At 44.3% G+C, this 20637-nt stretch overlaps 2 protein-coding genes across 9 annotated transcripts; one reads left to right on the forward strand and one right to left on the reverse strand.

Annotated features, from left to right (window-relative positions):
* The first annotated feature begins 822 nt into the window (after positions 1 to 822).
* On the forward strand, positions 823 to 10489 carry kiaa2013 (KIAA2013 ortholog). 3 transcript variants are annotated; one of them, XR_011690717.1, is made up of 3 exons: positions 823 to 2193; positions 2776 to 6460; positions 6617 to 7009. XR_011690717.1 is itself a non-coding variant. In XM_071475120.1 (3 exons), exons 1-3 carry the CDS (start codon positions 1236 to 1238, stop codon positions 7249 to 7251), a joined length of 1863 nt encoding a protein of 620 aa, XP_071331221.1. In that variant the 5' UTR covers positions 823 to 1235; the 3' UTR covers positions 7252 to 10489. The 3 variants fall into 3 exon arrangements, 2 of the variants coding, with proteins under 2 accessions (XP_071331221.1, XP_071331222.1); XM_071475120.1 differs by lacking the exon at positions 6617 to 7009 and adding an exon at positions 7201 to 10489 and having other exon boundaries at positions 2776 to 3629; XM_071475121.1 differs by having other exon boundaries at positions 2776 to 7009.
* A 902-nt stretch (positions 10490 to 11391) lies between these two features.
* On the reverse strand, positions 11392 to 20360 carry phc2a (polyhomeotic homolog 2a (Drosophila)). Of its 6 annotated transcripts, XM_071475129.1 has the most exons (9): positions 19860 to 20360; positions 19417 to 19513; positions 19038 to 19135; positions 18781 to 18943; positions 17597 to 17675; positions 16426 to 16537; positions 15626 to 15752; positions 15132 to 15420; positions 11392 to 13709 (listed from the first exon to the last, which is right to left on the reverse strand). In XM_071475129.1, exons 4-9 carry the CDS (start codon positions 18916 to 18918, stop codon positions 13555 to 13557), a joined length of 900 nt encoding a protein of 299 aa, XP_071331230.1. In that variant the 5' UTR covers positions 18919 to 18943; positions 19038 to 19135; positions 19417 to 19513; positions 19860 to 20360; the 3' UTR covers positions 11392 to 13554. The 6 variants fall into 6 exon arrangements, with proteins under 6 accessions (XP_071331230.1, XP_071331229.1, XP_071331231.1 ...); XM_071475128.1 differs by lacking the exon at positions 19038 to 19135; XM_071475130.1 differs by lacking the exons at positions 19417 to 19513; positions 19860 to 20360 and adding an exon at positions 19285 to 19390.
* Positions 20361 to 20637: the final 277 nt, after the last annotated feature.

A 20637-nucleotide genomic window follows, 5' to 3' on the forward strand; every position in this document is an offset into this window, starting at 1 on the left:
GCTGTTAGGCCACTTTTATCCTGCTCATCTCCCACCTGTTGCACTTTGTGTATGTGCCCTATCTCCTCTGCTTTACCATGCAGCACAGGGAGTCCTGCAGGACTACTCTAGCACACGTGTGTGGGTTGAGTTAGAGGTTGTCTGATTAAACAAACTGTACAAACATCAGCACCATGTGAACTAAAATATAATCTTACAGCATAAGTTCACATTTCACATTCTAAGTGTATCTTATAACAAATTCAGGGGCCTGAACGGACACTGAAACAGATGCGGCTTGCTGTAATCCTTCCTGTTCATATTGCACAAAAACAGATCCATTTCTTAACATGCTTACAAAATCTGTACAATCAGTAATGAGTGAAAAAATCTACATTGTTTGTTCCATGCACTGCTTTCCAAAGTTTATCTGAAGCTCTTATGAGGTTTCAGCCAATGTTACGGCCTTTTTAGTACCAAATTCCCTCTTTGTTACTGATCCACTGCAGCTCAGCAGGAGACACCGAGAAAGGGATTTTGCACTAAACAGACTTTGGAGGTCTTTTTTTCAGTAATAAATTATTTTTGATCCTCAGTCATGTTTTTGAATGTTGGCTATTTAAGCCCGTTTTGGCTAAACTCAGTCAGTCTTTGAAATTTTATTGTTATTTTTCCCTTCCAACAATATAATTTACATTAGTAAATTAAATTAATTAAAGTATTTAGACACATTATTCATCTTAATATATCTCTCCTTTTCCTGGGCGGTATATGTTTAAATCGAAATAAATAAATAAATAATACGTATAAAAGGTCACTGGTTTTGCGACATTTCCGGTCACTGCTTTGCCGTTTTGCTTTACGACAGTTGTGACGAACCAGAAGTGTCAGCCGCTGGCTGCAGAGTTATTTGGGCGACAGGTGAATCTCTTCAACCCAAGAACCGACGAAAACACCGAGCTGAGCCGAGACACGGCGCCTTGATGACGGCTGCACACACCTGGAGAAGGATATGACAACAACCACGATGCGAGAAATAACGAAACATTTTCGGCAGCTTTCGTTCACGGCCCTAGCTACCTAGCTAAGCTAACTGAGCCGGAAGCTTGCTAAGCCAGTTTGTCAGCTTTCACCCGGGGACGATGTTTTGAATGCGACCTGAATTCGATGTGATATCCTCCGATCTCCACCTGAAGCACCTGGCTGCAGTCCGCGGTCACTTCCCTGCAGCTGAGCTTCCACCACCGTAAGGCACGATGTGGCTCCAGCAGAGACTGAAGGGGCTGCCGGGCTTGTTGTCGAGCAGCTGGGCGAGAAGACTCCTCATCGGACTGCTGCTCCTGCTCATCTTCTACTGGTACCTGGGAGCGGAGCGCAGGTGGAGGCTCTTCAGCGGCTCGGCCATGCCCGGCGGCGCGGCCGGACAGTGCCTCCTGGCTGAAATCCACAGGTGGAAGTCTCTCGTAGACCGAGGAGAGGGGATATACAGCACACCTCAGGAACAACTGGATGCACCGTTCGTATCAGGTAACGGCCACATTCTGATCGACATCGACTCTAACAAACTGTGGGTGGCGTCGTCTTCACAGCCCGGCTCGGCCCCGGTCCACCAGACTGAATACTCGCCGAGGGTCGGGGTGCATCTGGAGGGGAAGCGGGCCGAGGCTCAGGCCAGCATGCTGTGGTTCCGGAAAGGAGCCGTGCTGTCGGTGCGCTGCGCCTCCCCAGCTGCTCTGCAGTCAGCCCGGGACTGCATCTCCATCAGAGAGGAGTTCATCGTGCACAGAAGCAGACCTAACGTCTATCTCCAGAGGATCCACATCAGCAACCCGTCTGACAGGACCGTCTCCCTGGAGGTTTCCTCTGACAACCCCTCCTTCGGTAGCAAGTTCTCCACCAGTGTGGAGAAACTGGAGGACAGAGACATAGTGCTCTCCTCCGGCAGAGTTTCTGTGGAGAACAACCGGATGGTGCTGGTGGTGGTGGTCTCCAAGAAGCTGAGCAGCAGGATTCAGGTCTCTGCTAAATCAGACTACAAAGAACACATTCTGTCAGTGGTGTGGACCTCGGAGCCCATTGACCCCTCCAAGCTGGAGGAGACCTTCAGCACCCTGAGAGAAGGAGCCAAAAAGGAGCTGGGGGAGCTGCTAAGGGCCACTGTCGAAGAGCTGGTTTTAGACCACCAGCAAGCCTGGATGGACCTCTTTATTTCAGGTGAGCTCAGCTGGTAGCAGCAGATGTCATCTGCAGTAAAATAATGAAAACCGGCCTGTCTGTAAGAACTGGTATATAGAGCAGTAATATACCTGTGGTGAATCATTCATACACTGTGAAATTCAGCTGACTGCTGTGATACAGACTTGGCAGACTCAGGGTTTTATGGTGGATCACTCATGCTCACGTGTTCTGTCCGGAGGTTAAGTTTGTTTTTGATCATTGCCTGTAAAGACGTCTGTCGGTTCAGTGCCCTGCTGTCTGGAAATGTGCACATTCGTAGCCAGGAGCTAAACAGTTAGCTCACACACAATCTAAATCTATTTACCAAAGATCAGCCTCTGGAATAAAGAACAACAAAACGTGAAATAAATTTGTTTAAACTTGTAGACACATGACTTACATACAGTGCCCAACCAGGACTCTTCTAGAGCTGGACCAGGTTGTTCCAAACGTCTTTAGGAATGACGGAGCCCACCGAGCTCCTGGAAACATTCAGTGCAACGGAAAAGTTTTTTGTATCCTTCCCCACATCTGTTTGGGTTTAAGTTCTTTTAAATTGCTTCTTCTCTGTTTATTCAGGTGTTGAAATGAGGAAGATCACTGACTCCCACACACCGTCGAGCCGCACAGTGAACACCACCCTCTACTACATCCTCTCCTCCTCCACGGCTCCTCTGCTGGACCAGAGGGTGAGCGGCGAGGAGCGTGCTCGCCTCGAGTCCAGCCTCAACTATGCCGACCACTGCTTCAGCGGCCACGCCACCATGCACGCAGAGAACCTGTGGCCCGAGCGCGTGAGCAGCACCGCCCAGATCCTGCAGCTGGTGACGCTGTGGACTCTGACTCTGCAGAAGCGAGGCTGCAAGGTTCTGGTGGCGGCAGGAGCCCACGGAGCCATGCAGGGCATGGTGCTCAGCTTCGGCGGCCTTCAGTTCACAGAGAACCACCTCCAGTTCCAGGCTGATCCAGACGTGCTGCACAACAGCTACGCCCTGAGAGGGATCCACTACAACCAGGACCTCATTAACCTGGCGGTCCTGCTGGACGTGGAGGGGAAGCCCTTCCTCCACGTGTCGGTGAAGCCTCAGGAGAAGCCGGTGAAGCTGTACGCCTGCGAGGCCGGCTGCCTCAACGAGCCCGTGGAGCTGACGTCAGAGGTCAAAGGTCACACCTTCCCTGTGATGGTGACTCAGCCGATCACGCCGCTGCTCTACATCTCCACAGACCTGCGCCACCTGCAGGACCTCCGACACACCCTGCACCTTAAGGGCATCCTGGCCCACGAGGAGCACATGGCCAACAGGTACCCGGGCCTGCCGTTCCTCTTCTGGTTCAGCGTGGCCTCGCTCATAACCCTCTTCCACCTTTTCCTCTTCAAGCTCATATACAACGAGTACTGTGGCCCCGGCGCTAAGCCCCTCTTCAGGAGCAAGGTATAAACCGTGGTGACTGGAAACAGAACTGCAAACGATCTGCTCTGCTGGGTTTTTTTTTGTTTGACCTGTGTGTGATGGCAAAGACTTTCCTCTCTCTCTATCAGTGCTCTCTCTATGGGTTTGGTTTCTCAGTTTGGACTTTCACCCTCTCTATGAGTGAATTTAATTTTCCAGTGTCATGGTTGTACATGTTTGGAGTGGGTTGGTACAATAGCCTTACACACCTCGCCTTCTCCCCTCTCACAAGATGATTCCACAGTTTTTGTTCTGTGTTGAAGGAGTCGATAAAGTTTTCACTGCAGCTGTTTCCTCTGAAAGACTGTGAGCGATGAAGAATTCGATCTAATTTGAAAGCACCAGTAGAATAGTAGCCCTCATTCAAGTTTCAAGAAGCTACAGTTACTATGTGGTCTATGGCGTCATTATAGCACACCACCTGTTCGGCTGCACTTCATGTCCATTGTGGAATGTAAAACATGTGTTGATCGCAATGGAAGAAAACAAGCACAAGACTTAGAGTTTTCTTTCAAATTAGGAGGTTGTTGTTTTACTGTGTTTCTCCTGTTTTCTCACCTCGAGGTAAAGGCACCTTCTTCTGACTTCTTAAACTGATAGTTCAGGTTATATGACGTTGGGTTGTGTGAGGCACTTATCTATAATCAGTGTGTTCCCTGCAGTAGATTCAGATCAGCTCCAGCAGCAGGAGCTGAGGGATGAGCTGCTGAGGACGGGGTCAGTCACAAAAACGTGTTTTAGCTTCTTTAAAACATGTCGGCAGAAAAAAGCTAATATCAGATGAAGTGTTTGCTTTACTTTGAATATTTTCACCTTCATCTTGCTGTCAAACAGTTCTTTCTTTTGGAACTACAGTTTGGGAACTGTTAACTATTGTATTATTGTGCACTAGTGCACCTACAGCGCTCACTGTCTTACTCTGCAGATCAGCTGTTTGAGTCAGACAGAGCTGAGTGTCTGTGCACTTGTGTGTAGGAATACAGTAGTGCAGCGGCTGAAAAATGTAGTTCCAAAGGAAAGTGCTGTTTATTAAGTGTTGAAAATATTAAAAATAAAGCAAACACTTCAACTGATATTAGTTTTTTTTTTTTTTTCTGTAAGCATTTTTTAAAGTGGCTAAAACAGGTTTTTTCTGATGACCCCATGCTCAGCTCCTGCAACTTCTCTGAACTGGAGCTGATCTGAATCTACTGCAGGTAATAAATACTCTGACCACAGATAAGTACCTCACAAAACCCACATCAAATAACCTGAAATATAATTTTAAGGGACCATACCAGTATTTTTGCATTAACAATATATCACATATACTTTACTTTAACAATGTCCAAAATGAATAGCTTTAGATTTTCACTTTTTTTTTTTTTTTCCAGGAATTTTCATCAGAGATTAAAAGTCAGTTCACAGAGACTTGTTTGAGTAACAGAATCTATTACATCATGTCTGCTTTTATTTTTGTTAAAGTTCCTTTTACAAGTCGTTGGACTTTTCAGTTCAGAAAGTTCAGTTCAGTTTCAGTATTTGAAACATTGAACGCACCCTGTGGAGTTTCTGAACACGAGCAGTGGTGTTTGCATCGTGTGCAGACACACCTGGGTGATGCAACATGTTGGTGGTGTCAATGTGCCATCAGTGAAAGAGAAGACTGCAGGCTGCTGTAAACATCAGAATATTATAGAAAAGCAGCCGTTAAACGTGTAAAATCACACACACACACACACACACACACACACACACACACACACACACACACACACACACACACACACACACACACACACACACACACACACGTTCTGGGGAGAAACAATAAATGTAAACAGAACCTTGATTTGTTCATGAGACAGGGTACCTTTGTAAAGGAGCTGTTTGTAAGTTTTGCTGTTGCTACATAGCTAACGTTAGAATTAACAGCTGTTTACTTACCAGTCCAGAAGAAATGTCGTGAGTTCAGCATCTAACTTAATTCCTTTACTCAACAATAGCCGTCTCCAGAGGGGGAAAGCTTCTCTTCTACTTAAGTTAGCATGCTAACCAGCTAGCCCCAGCCCTTCTCCTGTCTGCCCTGAAGACGTAGCTGTTCAGGGGATGTATTTTAACCTCTTGTCTGCAAACGCAACAACAGCCGAAGCTCCTGTCAAGCGACAGTCACCACCTCCAGCCCCTGGACAGAAACCAGGTTCAGCAGCAGAGAGAACTTACAAACAGCCCCTTTAACCTTGACAGAAATAAGAGCAGCTTTCATTTTCACTGTGATGGAGGATCTGACTGAAACACGTTTCTACTGAGGTGGATCTGAATGAAACCACTGACTCCCTGAGGGACACAGCTCAGAAACCTTAAATCTAAAATGCTCCAGTAGCTAGAACAACGTGCTTTCATCACATGATCATGACTGGTGGTAAATGAGCCGTCACACTGGTATGGTCCTTTAAACGATGACTTACAGGAACACTGACATTCAGTTTGTGTGGGTGTGGTCATCAGTGCTGTCTGTGATGATAACAGCCATGTTGAGAAAAGCAGGCAGAGTGTAAACAAACCTTCAGGTGAGCCAGAGTTATATGGAGGAGAGAACAAAGGAAGTTTATTACAGCTTTCCTGTGCAGTGAAGGTTTATTAGCAATATATCAGCTGTGCTTCAAATAGTCTGTCAGAGAAACTGTGGGTTTGTTTCCACTCTGTGTGTTTTCTGATCTGATTTGTGCAGAGCTACACAAATGAAAAGCTAAGTTAAATCTCCCTGGTCCTTTTCAAACTGACAGTTGTGGTTATTTGACGTGGGGTTTGTGTGAGGAGCTTCTCTACAGCTGGTGCGTTACCTGCAGTAGATTCAGATCCGCTCCAGCAGCAGGAGCACACAAAGTGGTGAAAATTTATATATATTAAATATTACATTAAAATATTAAAAATAAAGCTTTTTTTCTGTGAGCTTCTCTAAACCAAGAGCTGACCTGAATCTACTGCAGGTAACACACTGACCACAGGTAAGTGCTTCACACAACCCCACGTCAAATAACTATCACTCTGAGTGATGAGTGTCATGAGTGCATTGGATCAATCCAAAGCAGAATTGTCCGGCTAATGACAGAAACCTGGAGTCGACCTCAGTTTCGTCTGGTGGTGCTAAAAGTCCATAACGTGTTGTCATGTAAAACGACCACTTGTTCACAGACGTCCTCACAGGAGATGATCTGCTGGATGTTTGGCAGAGGTTGTGCTGCAGGCGAAGTGTTTGTGTCTGATCAGTGTGGACTGTGTGCTCACTCTGCCACGAGTCTTTTTCTGCTATTCTTTTTTCTTCCTGCCTTTTGATGATGTTTTATATTGAATCACTCAATTAAATTAACAAGAAATCAGTGGCTTTGGCTCTTTAGTACTGACCTGTCACAGCACACTGTGCCTCAATCTCATCTCTCATCATCATGTTTTTCACATCTGAATTTTTCTCCTGGGAATCAGTGTGAAGGGTGGGTTAGTGTTAGTCAGTTTTCCAACTAATCATCCATTCTGACCCCCTCCCTCCCCACCCCCCTCCCTCTGACTTCACCAGGACACCAGCAAAACTGAGGAGGGCTGCAGTGACACCAGGACTGCTGTTTGAACACGACAGTACAGTCCAGATGTAGCAGTGGTTCTGGTTCTGAAACGAGCTCACACATTTTCTTCCCGGAGCCTCGATGTGTCACAGCTTTGATAAATTCATGATTTTAGAGGGAATCACGTCGACACAGCTCAGAGATCTGCTGGTGAGAAGACGGAGAAGCGTGTGGGTGTGTGCAGTCCAGTCTGTAAGTATCTCAGCAGTTAAAGCTTGTGTTACTGCACTTCAGCACATTCAATTTGAAATGACACAGCGCCCAAATTGCAAGGGTTCAAAAGTAAATGGACCATCGGTTACTAAATGTTGGTTGTTTCAACATTAGTTCGTGCACTGAAGAGCTCAGACGAGGCTCAGAGCTGATGAAGGTGCAGTGATCTGTCGGTTTCATTTGCAAACAAACAACCAGCAGAGATGTGGAAGAAAGGTCTGAAGGCTGATGGAACAAAAATGAAAATGATGTAAAATGTCTGTGGATCAGATCCAGACAATGCATCAAAACCATTCAGCAGGACAAACCAGACTAAAGACTGGGTCAGAGACTTCAGTCAGACACAAGATGTTAGATATGATGATTTAGTTTGACCGCGTGTGTCTGTCCAATTACTGTTAAACCACCAAACTTTGGGCTCTTTATGTTTAAAAAAAAAAAAAGTTATATCTCCCACACAGTCGTTTCTACATTGATGTAAAATCTACTCAAGTTAAAGCTGAGACTGCACTTTAATGAAGTCTCTATTATTTTATTTCAACTTGAATGTGCTGAAGCAAAGAGGCTGAAGGACAACAACATGTAACTGTTGAAATACCAGCGTCTGGACTTTAAGACTAAAAACAGAAAGTATTCACATTTGGGAAACTGGAGCCAGTAAATGTTTAAAAAACGACAGTTGATAAATTATAAAGTTGTTTGTTTTTGTGGGGTTTTTTAAATTGTAGCGTATTTTAATGAAACAGTTGAAATGATCTTATATTTTGAAGCTGAGATCTTTTCTGTACAAAACGTAAACAGAGTGAACCACTAACACCAGAGAAGCTGGGACCAAGCTTTTAAGGTACTGAAATAATTCAGCATAGCACTAAACTCAATGTAGCCTCAACCCAAAAAAACTTAGTGATGGAAGAAGTCGACGTCTGTCAGTCACACTTCCTGTGTCCCTGAGGGGCCGACGGCTGAGGCTCACGATGACGATGTTCATCAGACCGTCCATCTGACTTCATCATGTCGGTCTGTTAATGAGCTGTTAGCACAACTGTACATGATGATCCCTCCGGTGGTTGTTGAGATGTCTCGGTCTGGATCGAAGTGGAGCTCTGACTGACAGACTGACAGTGGTATCCATAGAGACGTGGCTGAGAAAACGCTGCTGATACAACACCTACAGTGTGACATGATGCAGTGGAGGGGGAGCAGAAATAACCTTGATGAGACAGGGAATGGGACAGAGAAGGGGAATGACTTCCTACAGGGCTCAGGACTCTGTCTCTGCAGGGCTCAGTTAAACTCCACTGCTCCGTGGGGCTCGGCTCCACACAGAGCTGCTCTGAAGTGATTCTCACATCTTTCAGTTGTTCAGACAGTTGAGTTTTAGCTTGTAGTTAATGAGACAGTGAGTCAGTGTGTGTGCTGCTGAATGGCTGCAGTCAGAGGGACGGACAAGACGTGATGTGGCATTAATGGGGACTCTGGGGGACACCGGGGTTCAAATCCTGCTTCGCACTGTCTCACTGATCACTGTGTAAAATGACCATGGTCGACGATGAGTCGTGTTACCAAGGTAACAGTCGTGACAGTGACCTCTGACAGCAGAAGCACCTGTTGACCAAACCCAGCTGAACGCTGTTGTCCAGTGGAGATCTGGGGACCGTGACGGCCGTGACATGAGTCAATAATCCTGCTGCAATGTTTATTATTATTATTATTATTATTATTATTATTATTATTATAATTATAATTATTATTATTATTCTCTGTATCTTTAGTTCTACAGGATTATTTTTTTTAAAACTTTTTCTGTGGTTGAAGGATTTTTTATTTTCTGTTGAAAATTTAGTTTTTATTTTTTGTTGTGATTTTTTTCCTCACATGCTGTTCTTCAATTATATAAAAGTTACAGTCAGTTTTTTTCTGCTGTGATTTCAGCCATCAGTAAATCACTCTGAGTTCGCCAGCGCTCGGTAAACAGGACGGAGTGTCGGCCATGTTTTTAAAAGAAAGAAACTTTTTAATTTGGGGTAAATGTTGGGAGACCTTCAAAACACAGCTGTGTCTCGTGGGATGTTTCTAAATTTACATGTATAAATCATGTTAATGATAAATACAAATGTTATTAATTCATACTGGCTGGCTCTCAGACGTGAAAACATTTTTATTCTGACACATCAGAAGTTAATTCTATGGTACGATGGGTAAATATGGTCTGTTGATGATTTACATGTTATTTCTGATATTTGAGGATTGTTCTGTTTGTGGGTTTATTCAATCTATGTTTTTTATTTTAACTACTGACGGTGCCTTGATGAAGAAATTAATGGAAGGAGTTAATTTATTGAGCTCGTTATCTGATGGGATTGTACTTGAATGGTTTGTGATCATGTGACTTATGTTATAGAAAATAAATCACGTAATAATTGTGAGAAACTATATAATTATGTTGTCTGCTGTATTTCTGGGTTAATGCAACATTAGAGGAAATGTTGTCATTTTAGTGTGTGGTGTCTGGAATAATGAAACTAGATTCTACAATGTTCAATGAAAATCAGTTTAAAAAACTGATCAATTTAAAGCTGCAATGTTTTTTATATCAACACATCTGTGTGTAATGTGACAAAGGCAGTTATCAGTAACTCTGTAGCTCAGTCCAGATCTTTGCTGTTCAGGTTGTTTCCAGCTGTGATGGAGCCTCTGTCCTCCACCGGCTCAGCACCACAGTCAGGGAGCAGCTGGTGAACCTGGTGTGTTCATCTCCAGATATTTTCTGACCTTTATCAGGTGGACACAACCACGTCATAATGATTTAATACCACCATCATAATAACGATGTAAAGACAATGATATGAGTGATAATATGAGTGTTGTGTTGACAGCTTGTTGCTGCCCCCATGTGGCCTGAAAGTCTGTTTAAAACTACTGTTGGCCGGACTCTTCATACAACTCCCAACAACACATAACTGGTCGATCACAGTGGCTGCAGATGCTTTTTAGGTCTGACTGACTATTTTCACATCATTAAAGCTCCACACAGTCTAAAGGTAGATGTCCCTGTGTTTGTGATTATAAAGCAGGTCGAGGTTCTATATTAATACTGTGAAAGTATCAAAGCCTCAGTCCACAGAGAAATGCACACAGCCTGTATTCAGACACTGAGCCTTAAAACCAGCCGTCAGGACTTCTGGAACTTTGTGATGTCACAACAAAGCAGTCAACACCCTCCCTCATTGGCTAAAAAAGGAAACATGGTTCTGCTGCGGGACGTTCTGTTGGCAGGGGTCACCATCGCTGGCATCAAATGTTCAAATACAGATCAACTAAAACCACTATTCTTATTCATACTGCTCTAATTAATGTGTCATTATTATTATTATTATTATTATTATTACGGTTGTCGGACAGAAAACAGAAGCACGCTGAACTCTGTTTCTGTGCTGCAGTCACTGAGGATCTACTACACAGACCTCTCTCTCTCTCTCTCTCAAAGGTGCCATATGTAAGTATTTTAATTTGACACATTCAAAAATCAACTAAAATTATCAACAGAATGTGAAGAAATAAGTTTAGACGCTTTGTCCAATATGTACGGTGCTGCAGAGATACATGGTGAAGTTAGCTAGTTAGTTTTATTTGAGTTGAAGTAATATTCAAGAATTTTTATTTTTACCTTTTACTTAAGTCCAAATTGTAAATTTTAGAAGTTTGATAAAGACTTAAAATTGATTATTACTTTGATTATGAATGATTTTGTTATAATCATTGACCGTTGGTGACATCACACACAACTTTAAAGTGTAAACAGATTTTTCCTCCTGCTGTGCACCAGTGGGTGAATAGATTTAAAGCTGATGTTATACATGTTGTGCCACAGCTGCTCTCAACAGCTGCTGATGATCTATTCAGACACAGATGAACAAAATTTGAAAGTCAAATAAATTTTTCTCATGATTTTATTTTTGAGCTAAAAAATATGGATTTCTGTAAAAAAGAAAAGTTTAAAGCACAAAAACAGTGTCTACCACTAACTATACTAAACATCTGTCAGGACCAGGACACAGATGTTTACAGATTTGTGATGTCACAGTCATGAGCCAATCACAACTCCATTTCATCTCCCACTGAAGAAACCAGTTTTATTCCTGTAAACAAACAGCTCACAGTGGGACTGTGGAGCAGGTCAGAAACGGCCTTCGTCCGAGTGTTGTCCAGTGAATCACAGTCGACTTTCTGCCACAAGCGAAATGTCCCCAAAAAAAGACTCAAAGTCCTGGTGGGATCTGTAGTGAAACAGGCGCCTCGGTTTTCATCATCTTGATTAATTAGTCGCAGCTTTTTTTCCCTCAATAACAGAATAAGATACTTTGGAAAACAACTGTTCAAGCATCTGCAGTAAGAACCCAGTCCATCATTACTGTGGCTCAGCTCAGCTTCAGCGCGTCTCGAGTGACGGCACCTCAGCGGAGACGTTCACTTGACTTTGGTAAAAATGATTATGAACTCGGCATCAACGTGTCACCATAGGCACTTATGGCAGTGGCTTCCGGTGTGCATAGACGCTACCTGATCGCTGTGGAACATGACACAGGTCATGTTTCTGACACAGAGCTGTGGGAGTGAACAGAGTCTGCATTAACATGGCTTTGTTAAATGAAAACAAGCTCATTTGTCCATCATCAATGAAACATGGAGGAGAAAATACAAGCGTCCTAAACAGATACTGGGTGGACAGAGTCACTGCACTGAACCACCTTCTAGAAAACTACAGCACAGACGTCTCAAACATGACTGACAGGTTGAATCTCGCGTCACGTTTCCTGTGTCCTGAACAGAAACTCTGTGACGCAGGAGAATAAATCTGCTTCAACCAGGAAACTAATATTGTTCTGATGAGGGTTTTTGAGTCATTGTGTTTGTACTGAATTAAACTAAATGAAAATAATCAACATCTGTCTCCGGACCAATGGTCCTTCAGGTATTTTTTGGTGAAAACAACTGAGTATCTGACCATTCGCTGGTGGAGTCAGGATGGAACCACCTTCCTCCTGAGCCTCGTCTCTCTGTGTCTCAGCAGAGACACCTTTAGTCCAGCTGAGGACAAAGACTGGAAGCAGAGACAAACCTGGTCTGTAACACGTGAAACATTATTGACTGTTGGTCAATAAATGGCTTCAAACCAACATGTCAGTGTCACTGCTGCTGGAGTCAGGCTGACAGTCTCACTGCTAAACACACACTGTGGACTCACACTACACATCACTGTCCTGCGCCACTATCCAGGAACTCCAGCAGTTCAGCCACTGAGCCAACAAACAAAAAAATAAAACACAGAAAACACCATGGATCATGGATCTGGTGGAAAAAGCTACTAAACAGGAGGAGCTACTACTTCTATGGCCAAGACTGAACTTTTATCCACAATAAATACAAGAGAGAGAAAAGTCTTTTCCACTAAAGTCGAGACAGTTTGTGTGTCACTCATCAGTGAATCAGAGCTGCCACTGACTGGACGACACAATAAACTGACAGACTTCACATGGTTTGTACTAACTTGAATGAAAGAGACTTTTCTTCTTCACAGTAAAGACAGAACAATGTTTTCGTGACCACACACCTGCCTGATGTCGCCTTTATGGAGCTACAGTTTGCTACCGTCCAGTGAGTTTGTATTTTCAATATTTTCCCTGTGAGAAACTTTCTGAGCATCAGTGACTGAAATGTCCAGAGTTCAAAGACACAGCAGTCACACTGCTGCTGACCTGGAGTCTGCAGGAACCAGGGGCACGATGAAAACAGAAACCTGTTGTCAGTGAAACATTTCACCGTCACAGCTGAACTAACACACTCCTGTCAAACTACAGGCTGAAGTTTTGTTGACGTGATGCTGGGGCGAAGTTATCAGAGTATCAGAAGAGTCCAGACTGACGTCTGCGCGTTCAGCAGGAAAAACACCCAACAAACATCTCTGACCCAGAATCAGGAACTGGACCAGAACTCAGCTCAGAGTCAGTCGACATGTGGGATCCTGAGCACATCCTGTTAGTCCAGAGCTGCCTGAGAGCAGAGTGTGTGTGAGTGTGTGTGAGGACTGAGACGGGCTAGGAGTCTTTGAGCATGCTGATCTGGGCAAAGATCTTGAGTGCAGGGCCCAGTTTGATGTTCATGGTTCCCATGAGGTGGTCCTCCTTCAGCAGCAGCAGGGCCTGACCATCGATCTCCTGAGAGCGGAACTCCTCAGCGATCTCCAGACAACCTGCAGCCACAGCACGACAGTCAGCGCTGCACACTCCACATGATAATCAGCATCACAATTAATTACATGACATTTTTAACATATTTTCTAACATATTTCTTATCACTTAAAGGAATAAAAACAAAGGTCTCAGGATGCATCAGACATGTTCCTTCAGCCTCCAGGGGGCAGCTCAGTGTCCATGTTGGACTGACAGCTGAGCTGGTAGCAGCATGAAGACACAACTGGCCTCATGAACGACCACTTGGCAATTTCCTGAGGGCAACAGGTGGATCCTTCATGGTCCAACTTATCCCAAGATTCACTGCATGCCAGTGATGAATCATTCAGGATTTCTTCACTTTTAAAGACCAATTTCATGTCCATACTGACAAAATGGAAAAACAGTGTCATATTATTTCAGTGGTTATGTGGGAAAATTTTGTTTTAAAACAGTTTCTATTCTAAAACTAAAGCTAGGACCACTCGGGCTGTGTGGCGGCTGCAGAACGTCTTGGTTTTCATTTTGGCTCCCAGGTTAACGGGTTGGAGCGGACACACTGCCTGTCTCATGCAAGGAGATGATCAGTCAACTTCATCAGTCAGAGACATTCCCATTTATAGGCCTGGCCCGGCCGGTCCCTCTAAACACATCAGTGAGCCTGTTGCTCTGTTGACATGTTCCTTCATTAACTTGAACAGATGGACTGTAGTTTATTTAGACTCAATCACTGCTGCCAGAAATACAACAGACCACAAAATGTATATTAATCCACCACTGAAAATAGTCCCCAACATATGCTCTATTTTCTCCCTTTTGACTAAGTTTAAATAACAGAACATTTTTAATAATGAGTCTAAACATTTGTATAGCTCTTATATCTTCAGTATGAACCAATGGACTGAGAGCTGAAGCTGCAGACAGGGTCAGAGAGACGGACTTGTTGGTTTGTTTATGCTGTGCACAACAACAAAAACACGACATATTGCCAGGTCAGTCTTTTAGTGCTACGTTAATGTGAGAGCTTGGTTTGGGGTTTAAGTCCTTTGTGGAAACAATGTCCTTTTTTTTCCCATGAACCTTCCAGGCTTCATAAATGTTAACTTGTTAGTGGTTGGGATACTGACTGAGGGAAATGGGAAAGAAACCAGGTTTAAAGTCCCTGGAAACTTAAGTATTTCTCTCTAATGTTGAATAATAACAACTGAATAATCAAAAGTTTAGATTTGGGATAGAACATCCTCATAAATGATTTATTAAGAGAACACTGGTCTAATCAGATTTGATTGACATCAGCAAACAATCGCAAAACTCTCTTTAGATTTAGATTCGAACGTTGCTAAATCCTGATTGGTTTCCTCTTCCTGTCACAATGAAAGGCACAGGTAAATATGCACAACATGTGGACAAATGTGACACTGTGACAGATGGGGAGTGCTCACCTGGCAGAGAGGAGATGAACTCATAGACGTCCTCTATGTTCCACTGGCCGGGGTCACTGGGCAGGAAGCTGTGGGGCAGCAGGGGCAGCTCAGAGCCTTGCACCGCAGGCACCCGCTGGGTGGCTGACAGGGGGGACGGGGGTTTTTTGTAGCCAGACAAGTCTGAACATTGGCTGGACTCTGCCTGTGCAGGGTGGACAGAGTGACCGGGGGACAGAGCAGCAGCAGCAGCAGCAGCAGCAGCAGCAGCAGCAGCAGCAGCAGCAGCAGCAGCAGCAGCAGCAGGCTTCTGCAGAGACAGCAGGGGTTAAAGTTCAACACTGGACATTAAGAATCTGCCTCTGACATGATGACGTGATCCAAGAGCTTTAATTCAGACACAGAAGACACATTGATTTCAAAAGGCTGCAGGGCTCATACAGAGGCCAGTTATTCTTCACTTTTACTAAGATCAGGACTAAATCTAAACAAACAGAATAAATCTAAAGTCTCACCTTCTTTTTAGACTCTAAACTGGGGCTTTTGTGGGCTCCATTCAGTGCTCTCTGTTTCTTCATGTTCTCCAGGGTGGTTTTGCGGTTTGGGAAGAGACCCATTCTCTTTGTGCATCCCACGTTGTAGCTGCAAATCAAGTTAACATTTGGGGGTTAACGATGAAAGAGCTCGGCCTGATACTGAATTTGAGTTTTATTATAGTTTATTTTCACATCCAGCTCCACAACATTGCACAGGTCTGTGTGTGTAAAATAAAATTATTTATCCAACTTGGCTTTTAATCAGTTCTCTCATATTTTACATTTCTTATTGATTCCTATTTTTATTTTTTTCTCCTGTTTTATATTTATATTGTCTAATTTCACTGTCCTTTTATTCATCCTTATTTCATTGTACTGTTCCATTTCTTATTGTAAAGCACTTTGAGTTACATCTCTAGTATCAAAAGTGCTCTATAAATGAAGTTGTTTATCATTATTATTATTATCATCATCATCATCATATTTTTTCATATTCTTACATCAGAAGAAAACCTGGATAAGTCATAGAATTTGAAGATTAGCAGGAAGGAATAGCTACAATTATAACATTAATAATTGGATTAGTGTAAGTAATTAGATCAAGGTCATACTTATATTCATAACATATCAATCACTTAAGTTGATCAGCTGAATAGTTTTGAATCAGGACCAACTGGGAGAAAACTGGGGGCCAGCAAACTTGATCGGGACATCTGTGATTTCCACCACAGCCTGAACCGTGGAAATGAATCAATGACTCCAATGAAGCGTTTCCTCACCGTTTGGCACACACTGTGGAACAGAACCTCTTAGACCTTTTGAAGATGTAGGCGAAATCCACCCTGCCACACAGCTCACAGGTCAGCATGGGCTCCTGCTGGCCCTTGAACTCTGAGGGGACACGGTCAACACACAGTGAGACACAGACACCAGAGGCACCAACAACATCCACAGAAAATACATGTGTTTGTGCAAGATATCCAGATTCTAATTGTAATGAATATAGTAAATAAATTGACAGATTTCATTGGATATATTGGATTTTCTGTTTCTGTATTTCATGCGGGACGGTTGTCGGAGCAACAAGTGCAGCTTCCTTACAGTCTTCTGGTGCCTTTCCCAAAAAGGAATTACCAGCTGATTATCAGCTGATTAAGAATCTGCAGTCGTTAACATAGCGTTTCCTTCCACATGGTGGCTACAGTGCACTTCAACTGTGATTTTCCAGTGATTTTTGGGGGCATGTTTATGCCTTTATTCTACAGGACAGTGAAGAGAGACAGGAAACATGAGGATAGAGAGGAGGACATGCAGCAAAGAGTCCAGCCGGCTGGGAGCTGAACCAGGGACTCGCTGTTCATAGATGGTGGTCCATCACTGTCTAATCCGCCAGTTTCATAATGAATTGAAAGTGTATTAACACTTCTCATAGTCACATAAAAGATATTGAACGCTGTGTTTTGTGCTGTTGCTTCAGCTGTGCACAGCACTGATTCACTCAGTCTCTCCTCCTCTCTCTCTCTCTCTCTCTGACAAACAACAGAACAGACCTGTCTGTCAGTCAGAGCGACCGTCACGAGCACCGGGAGAAAGAGAAAGAAGTTTTATGGTCTCTGTCAGTCTCTTTACCGTCGTCTCTGTGCGCCTGTCCTTCAGGGTGCGCAGAGCGTTCTCTCTGAAGAGAAGCTGTCATGTGACATGTGAGTATGAAGTAACATCGTTTACAAAAAGTTCTGTCATCACTTTTGTATCTTCAACCACACAGATACAACTCTGAAGCTGTTAATTATAGCCCATATTTGTGCACACGGTGCAGCAGAATTCTTTCATGAGTCAATCAACCCCAGGATACTGTATTACCACCCAACCCAGTTATCTGGATCATGACCAAGATGTTTGAGAGTGAAGGAGGTTTTAGATACTGGTGTGTTACTGGTCTGAGAACTTTACCCTTTGGTGAGAGGCCGTCCATCTTTGAGTCTGCTGTGTGTCTCCTTAGGCTTTCTATTGAGAAGGATGGACGTTCAACCTGCAGACAGAAAACACAGACATTACCAACACAGAACACCGTTACAACACAGTGAACCAGAAAGCTCCAGCTCCTTGCTTGAACTGAACAGCAGAGTGTGGAAAACAGACAGATAACGGTCTTATCTTCATGGTTCTTCACATGAGATGGAAACACAAACGGCAACATGCCACACCTTCAGACTCATCTCTTTTGATAAATTCACTCCACATGACTCAGAAGTTTTCGAGCCCCTAAAACAGAGACTTTTGGAAACACTGCTGGACCCGTTTTAGTTTGAAAACTGTCTTTGCTGTTCTCATTCGTAGTATTTTCTGCAACCAACCAACTTCAGAGTGGACAATCTTCTTCCTGTTTACACCAGTTCACACATGCCCAGTGACCGTGGTCATGTGATATGCGTTTTCAGGTGTGTTAGTATGGACGGAGATGATTTCTGATACGGAGCTAAAACGCTCATCTGAACCTATCAGTGTGGACGAAGCCTAAATTCCTTGTTTAGATCCTGTTTAGTTCCTTTAGTTCTTTATTTTCTGGAACTATTCGCTCAAAAAAGACTACACACAGGTTTACAAGCAACATGGAGGCAGAGAACAAACCAAAGAGGCTCAGAGTTTAAGAGTGGATTAATGTGTTTTCATGTCTTAAACTGCACAAATCACAGAAGTTATGGAGGAAATGTCCATTATCCCAAGAAGGAAACTTCCTGGTTAGCTACAAGCTGCAGAAGCTTTGGTCGTCATTTTGGGCATGTTGAGAGTTTGAGGATGGGACTGGGTGATAAGTGACCGAGCTGCAGACTGATGCTAGTGGATATAAGATGCATTCAATTGTTTTAATTGCTCAGAGAGGAAACATCAAACAGGAGTGCAGAGACTCTCTCTGTGCTTTTACCCTGTGCTGCCAGTTAATGTTTAGTTAAAGTAAAAAACACATGAAAACTCTGAGTTAATAAGTAAAATCACTCTCTGTCAATATGAGTTGTGTTGTTTTGAATTACCTGGACAGTCAAGCCCCAGCTCTTTGATTACCGTCATACAATGATTATATTTTAATACGTGTTGGGGAATTTACAGACAGACACATGCAGAGCTCCAGTACTCACAGGAAAAGGCTCGGCACCTTCCTGGATGACAAAGCCTTCTATCAGATGGGTGAGGATGTGAGTCTTGACTAGGGCCTGGGCTGGTTTGCTCTCTCCATTGTGTTGGCTGCTGTTAGTGTTCCCATTCCCAGAGGTCATGACTGGAGGACAGGCCGCCCCTCACCTGTCAACACAAGCAGCATGGCGAACTCAAAGTCTGGACCTGGGACCTGCCCCCAATAACTGCTCTCTAAACTCAAATCATTCAAATATGGCACCTTCATGTTGTCCAATGTTTTAGTAAAAGTGCACAGGCACACCGTTACTTTTCTATTGTCATATGAAAAGTTTTCCTTTGACTTCTTAGGATCCACTTCTGAATTTGGCAAAGAAAAAAATCCATGAAAGCAGCATTTTTGTGATGAAATGTCCGCTTTACTAATTTGAAAAACTTTATTTCTTTGACAATCTTCTTGCAGGCAGCTGCACACAGGGGGGGGGGGCAGCTCGACATGGAGCTTTTACCCGGTGCCGATGTGGAGAGCAGCTCCCACGGTGTCTCACACCTTCAGACAAGTATTTGTTGACCTGTGTTTTAGCTGCAATAAGCGACACAACCCTGAATTGTCAGATTTCTCAATGACAATTTGTACACACCAGCAGTGCGTCAGCCTGAGCCGGGCTCGTTGTGGTGGAGATCCATCGGCTTCGTATCGAGCCGTGATTATTTGAGCAGAAACCACGGGTTCAGTATCTGTCGTGCACAGAAACAACCGTGTGACCAGCTAGCTAACTCACGGCGGCACTCGCCCGGTTCACCCCTGACTCGCTAACCACTAGAAAGGTTTCCCAGTTCCCTGGTTCCGATCACACCGCGCAGACTGAATTACAGAGGAGCTTACGGACACTGATGGCGGCCAGGACCGCAGTCACGGGCCGGTATCAGCGGTGCGTAAAGTTCGTGTTAGCTTTTCCTACCAGACCCAGTCCGCGGTTCAAGGATCCGATCGTTTGTGTGGATGAATTAAACTTCACAGCATTAAACCCACGTTTTTACGACCCCTTTTAAAAACAGACCGACTTCAGAGCAGTTAGCTTACTTTCACAGCGCGCACCGCCTCTGAGTCAGCGAGAGAACAGGCGCTCCGCTCGGCAACAATGGTCGAGGGCAGGACGGCTCTTTGTTCCGCGGCTCCCGCTCCCCCCGCCGGGCCGGAGAGGGCCGGCCCGCCGCTCCCGACGCGGACTGCCGCTCAGGGCGAGGGGCCTCCCCGGTGCCCGGGGACCCGCGAAGTCAGCGACCGGTTCATGTCCTCACCGCGGTTCAGCTTATCCGAACTACAACCGACGGTCCTGCGCGCGTGTGTGAGTGTGTGCGCGCGCGCTCGGCAGAGAGATCGCAAGAAGTACTTCCGGCAAGAACCTTCAAAATTAAAGCCGACATAAATATGTTTCTCTTTGTTGCAGCGTGTGTTTCTGCAGCTTTTTCTGACCAGACTGTCGGTGTTGTTGACGTTTCGGTTTGTTCGGTGTGGCAGTTTATTCTTGACCTAGGAACCATGGCCAGACTCGTGCTGGACTCATTTCCGGCTTTTATAGCGCGCTGAATTCGCTCAGTTGTCATGACGACCGTGAGTTCCGGTTGAAGGGCGGGAGCCTGTTCCCAAGAGCTAGTTCCCGAGCGTGAAGCGTTCCCTGAGTTGTTGTTCCTGAGCGTCCGCAGACACAACAACTCAGGGAACAGCAGAAATTACCACCACACACCATTCAAAGTACTATTACTACTATTGTTCAGTCTCCAGTAAAGGAGGTTTTTGACCAATCAGCATTGTTTGGCTGTATTTTAGAAATACTTTGGCTTTTCACTGTGACTGAATT

This window comes from Trachinotus anak, unplaced genomic scaffold (genome assembly GCF_046630095.1).
Source record: "Trachinotus anak isolate AG129_WGS33_773 ecotype Australia unplaced genomic scaffold, CSIRO_AGI_Tana_v1 ptg000004l, whole genome shotgun sequence".
Taxonomy (NCBI): Eukaryota; Metazoa; Chordata; class Actinopteri; order Carangiformes; family Carangidae; genus Trachinotus; species Trachinotus anak.

What these genes read in the sequence shown, in the direction of transcription:
- kiaa2013 (XM_071475120.1), top strand. Translation starts at nt 1,236, where the DNA reads ATGTGGCTCCAGCAGAGACTGAAGGGGCTGCCGGGCTTGTTGTCGAGC. An exon ending in GATGGACCTCTTTATTTCAG is followed by an intron (nt 2,194 to 2,775) that starts GTGAGCTCAGCT and finishes CTGTTTATTCAG; the next exon opens with GTGTTGAAATGAGGAAGATC. An exon ending in AGCCCCTCTTCAGGAGCAAG is followed by an intron (nt 3,630 to 7,200) that starts GTATAAACCGTG and finishes TGACTTCACCAG; the next exon opens with GACACCAGCAAAACTGAGGA.
- phc2a (XM_071475128.1), bottom strand. Translation starts at nt 18,918, where the DNA reads ATGACCTCTGGGAATGGGAACACTAACAGCAGCCAACACAATGGAGAG. An exon ending in AAGGTGCCGAGCCTTTTCCT is followed by an intron (nt 17,676 to 18,780) that starts GTGAGTACTGGA and finishes TTCTGTCTGCAG; the next exon opens with GTTGAACGTCCATCCTTCTC. An exon ending in GTTCATCTCCTCTCTGCCAG is followed by an intron (nt 13,710 to 15,131) that starts GTGAGCACTCCC and finishes CTGTGGCTGCAG; the next exon opens with GTTGTCTGGAGATCGCTGAG.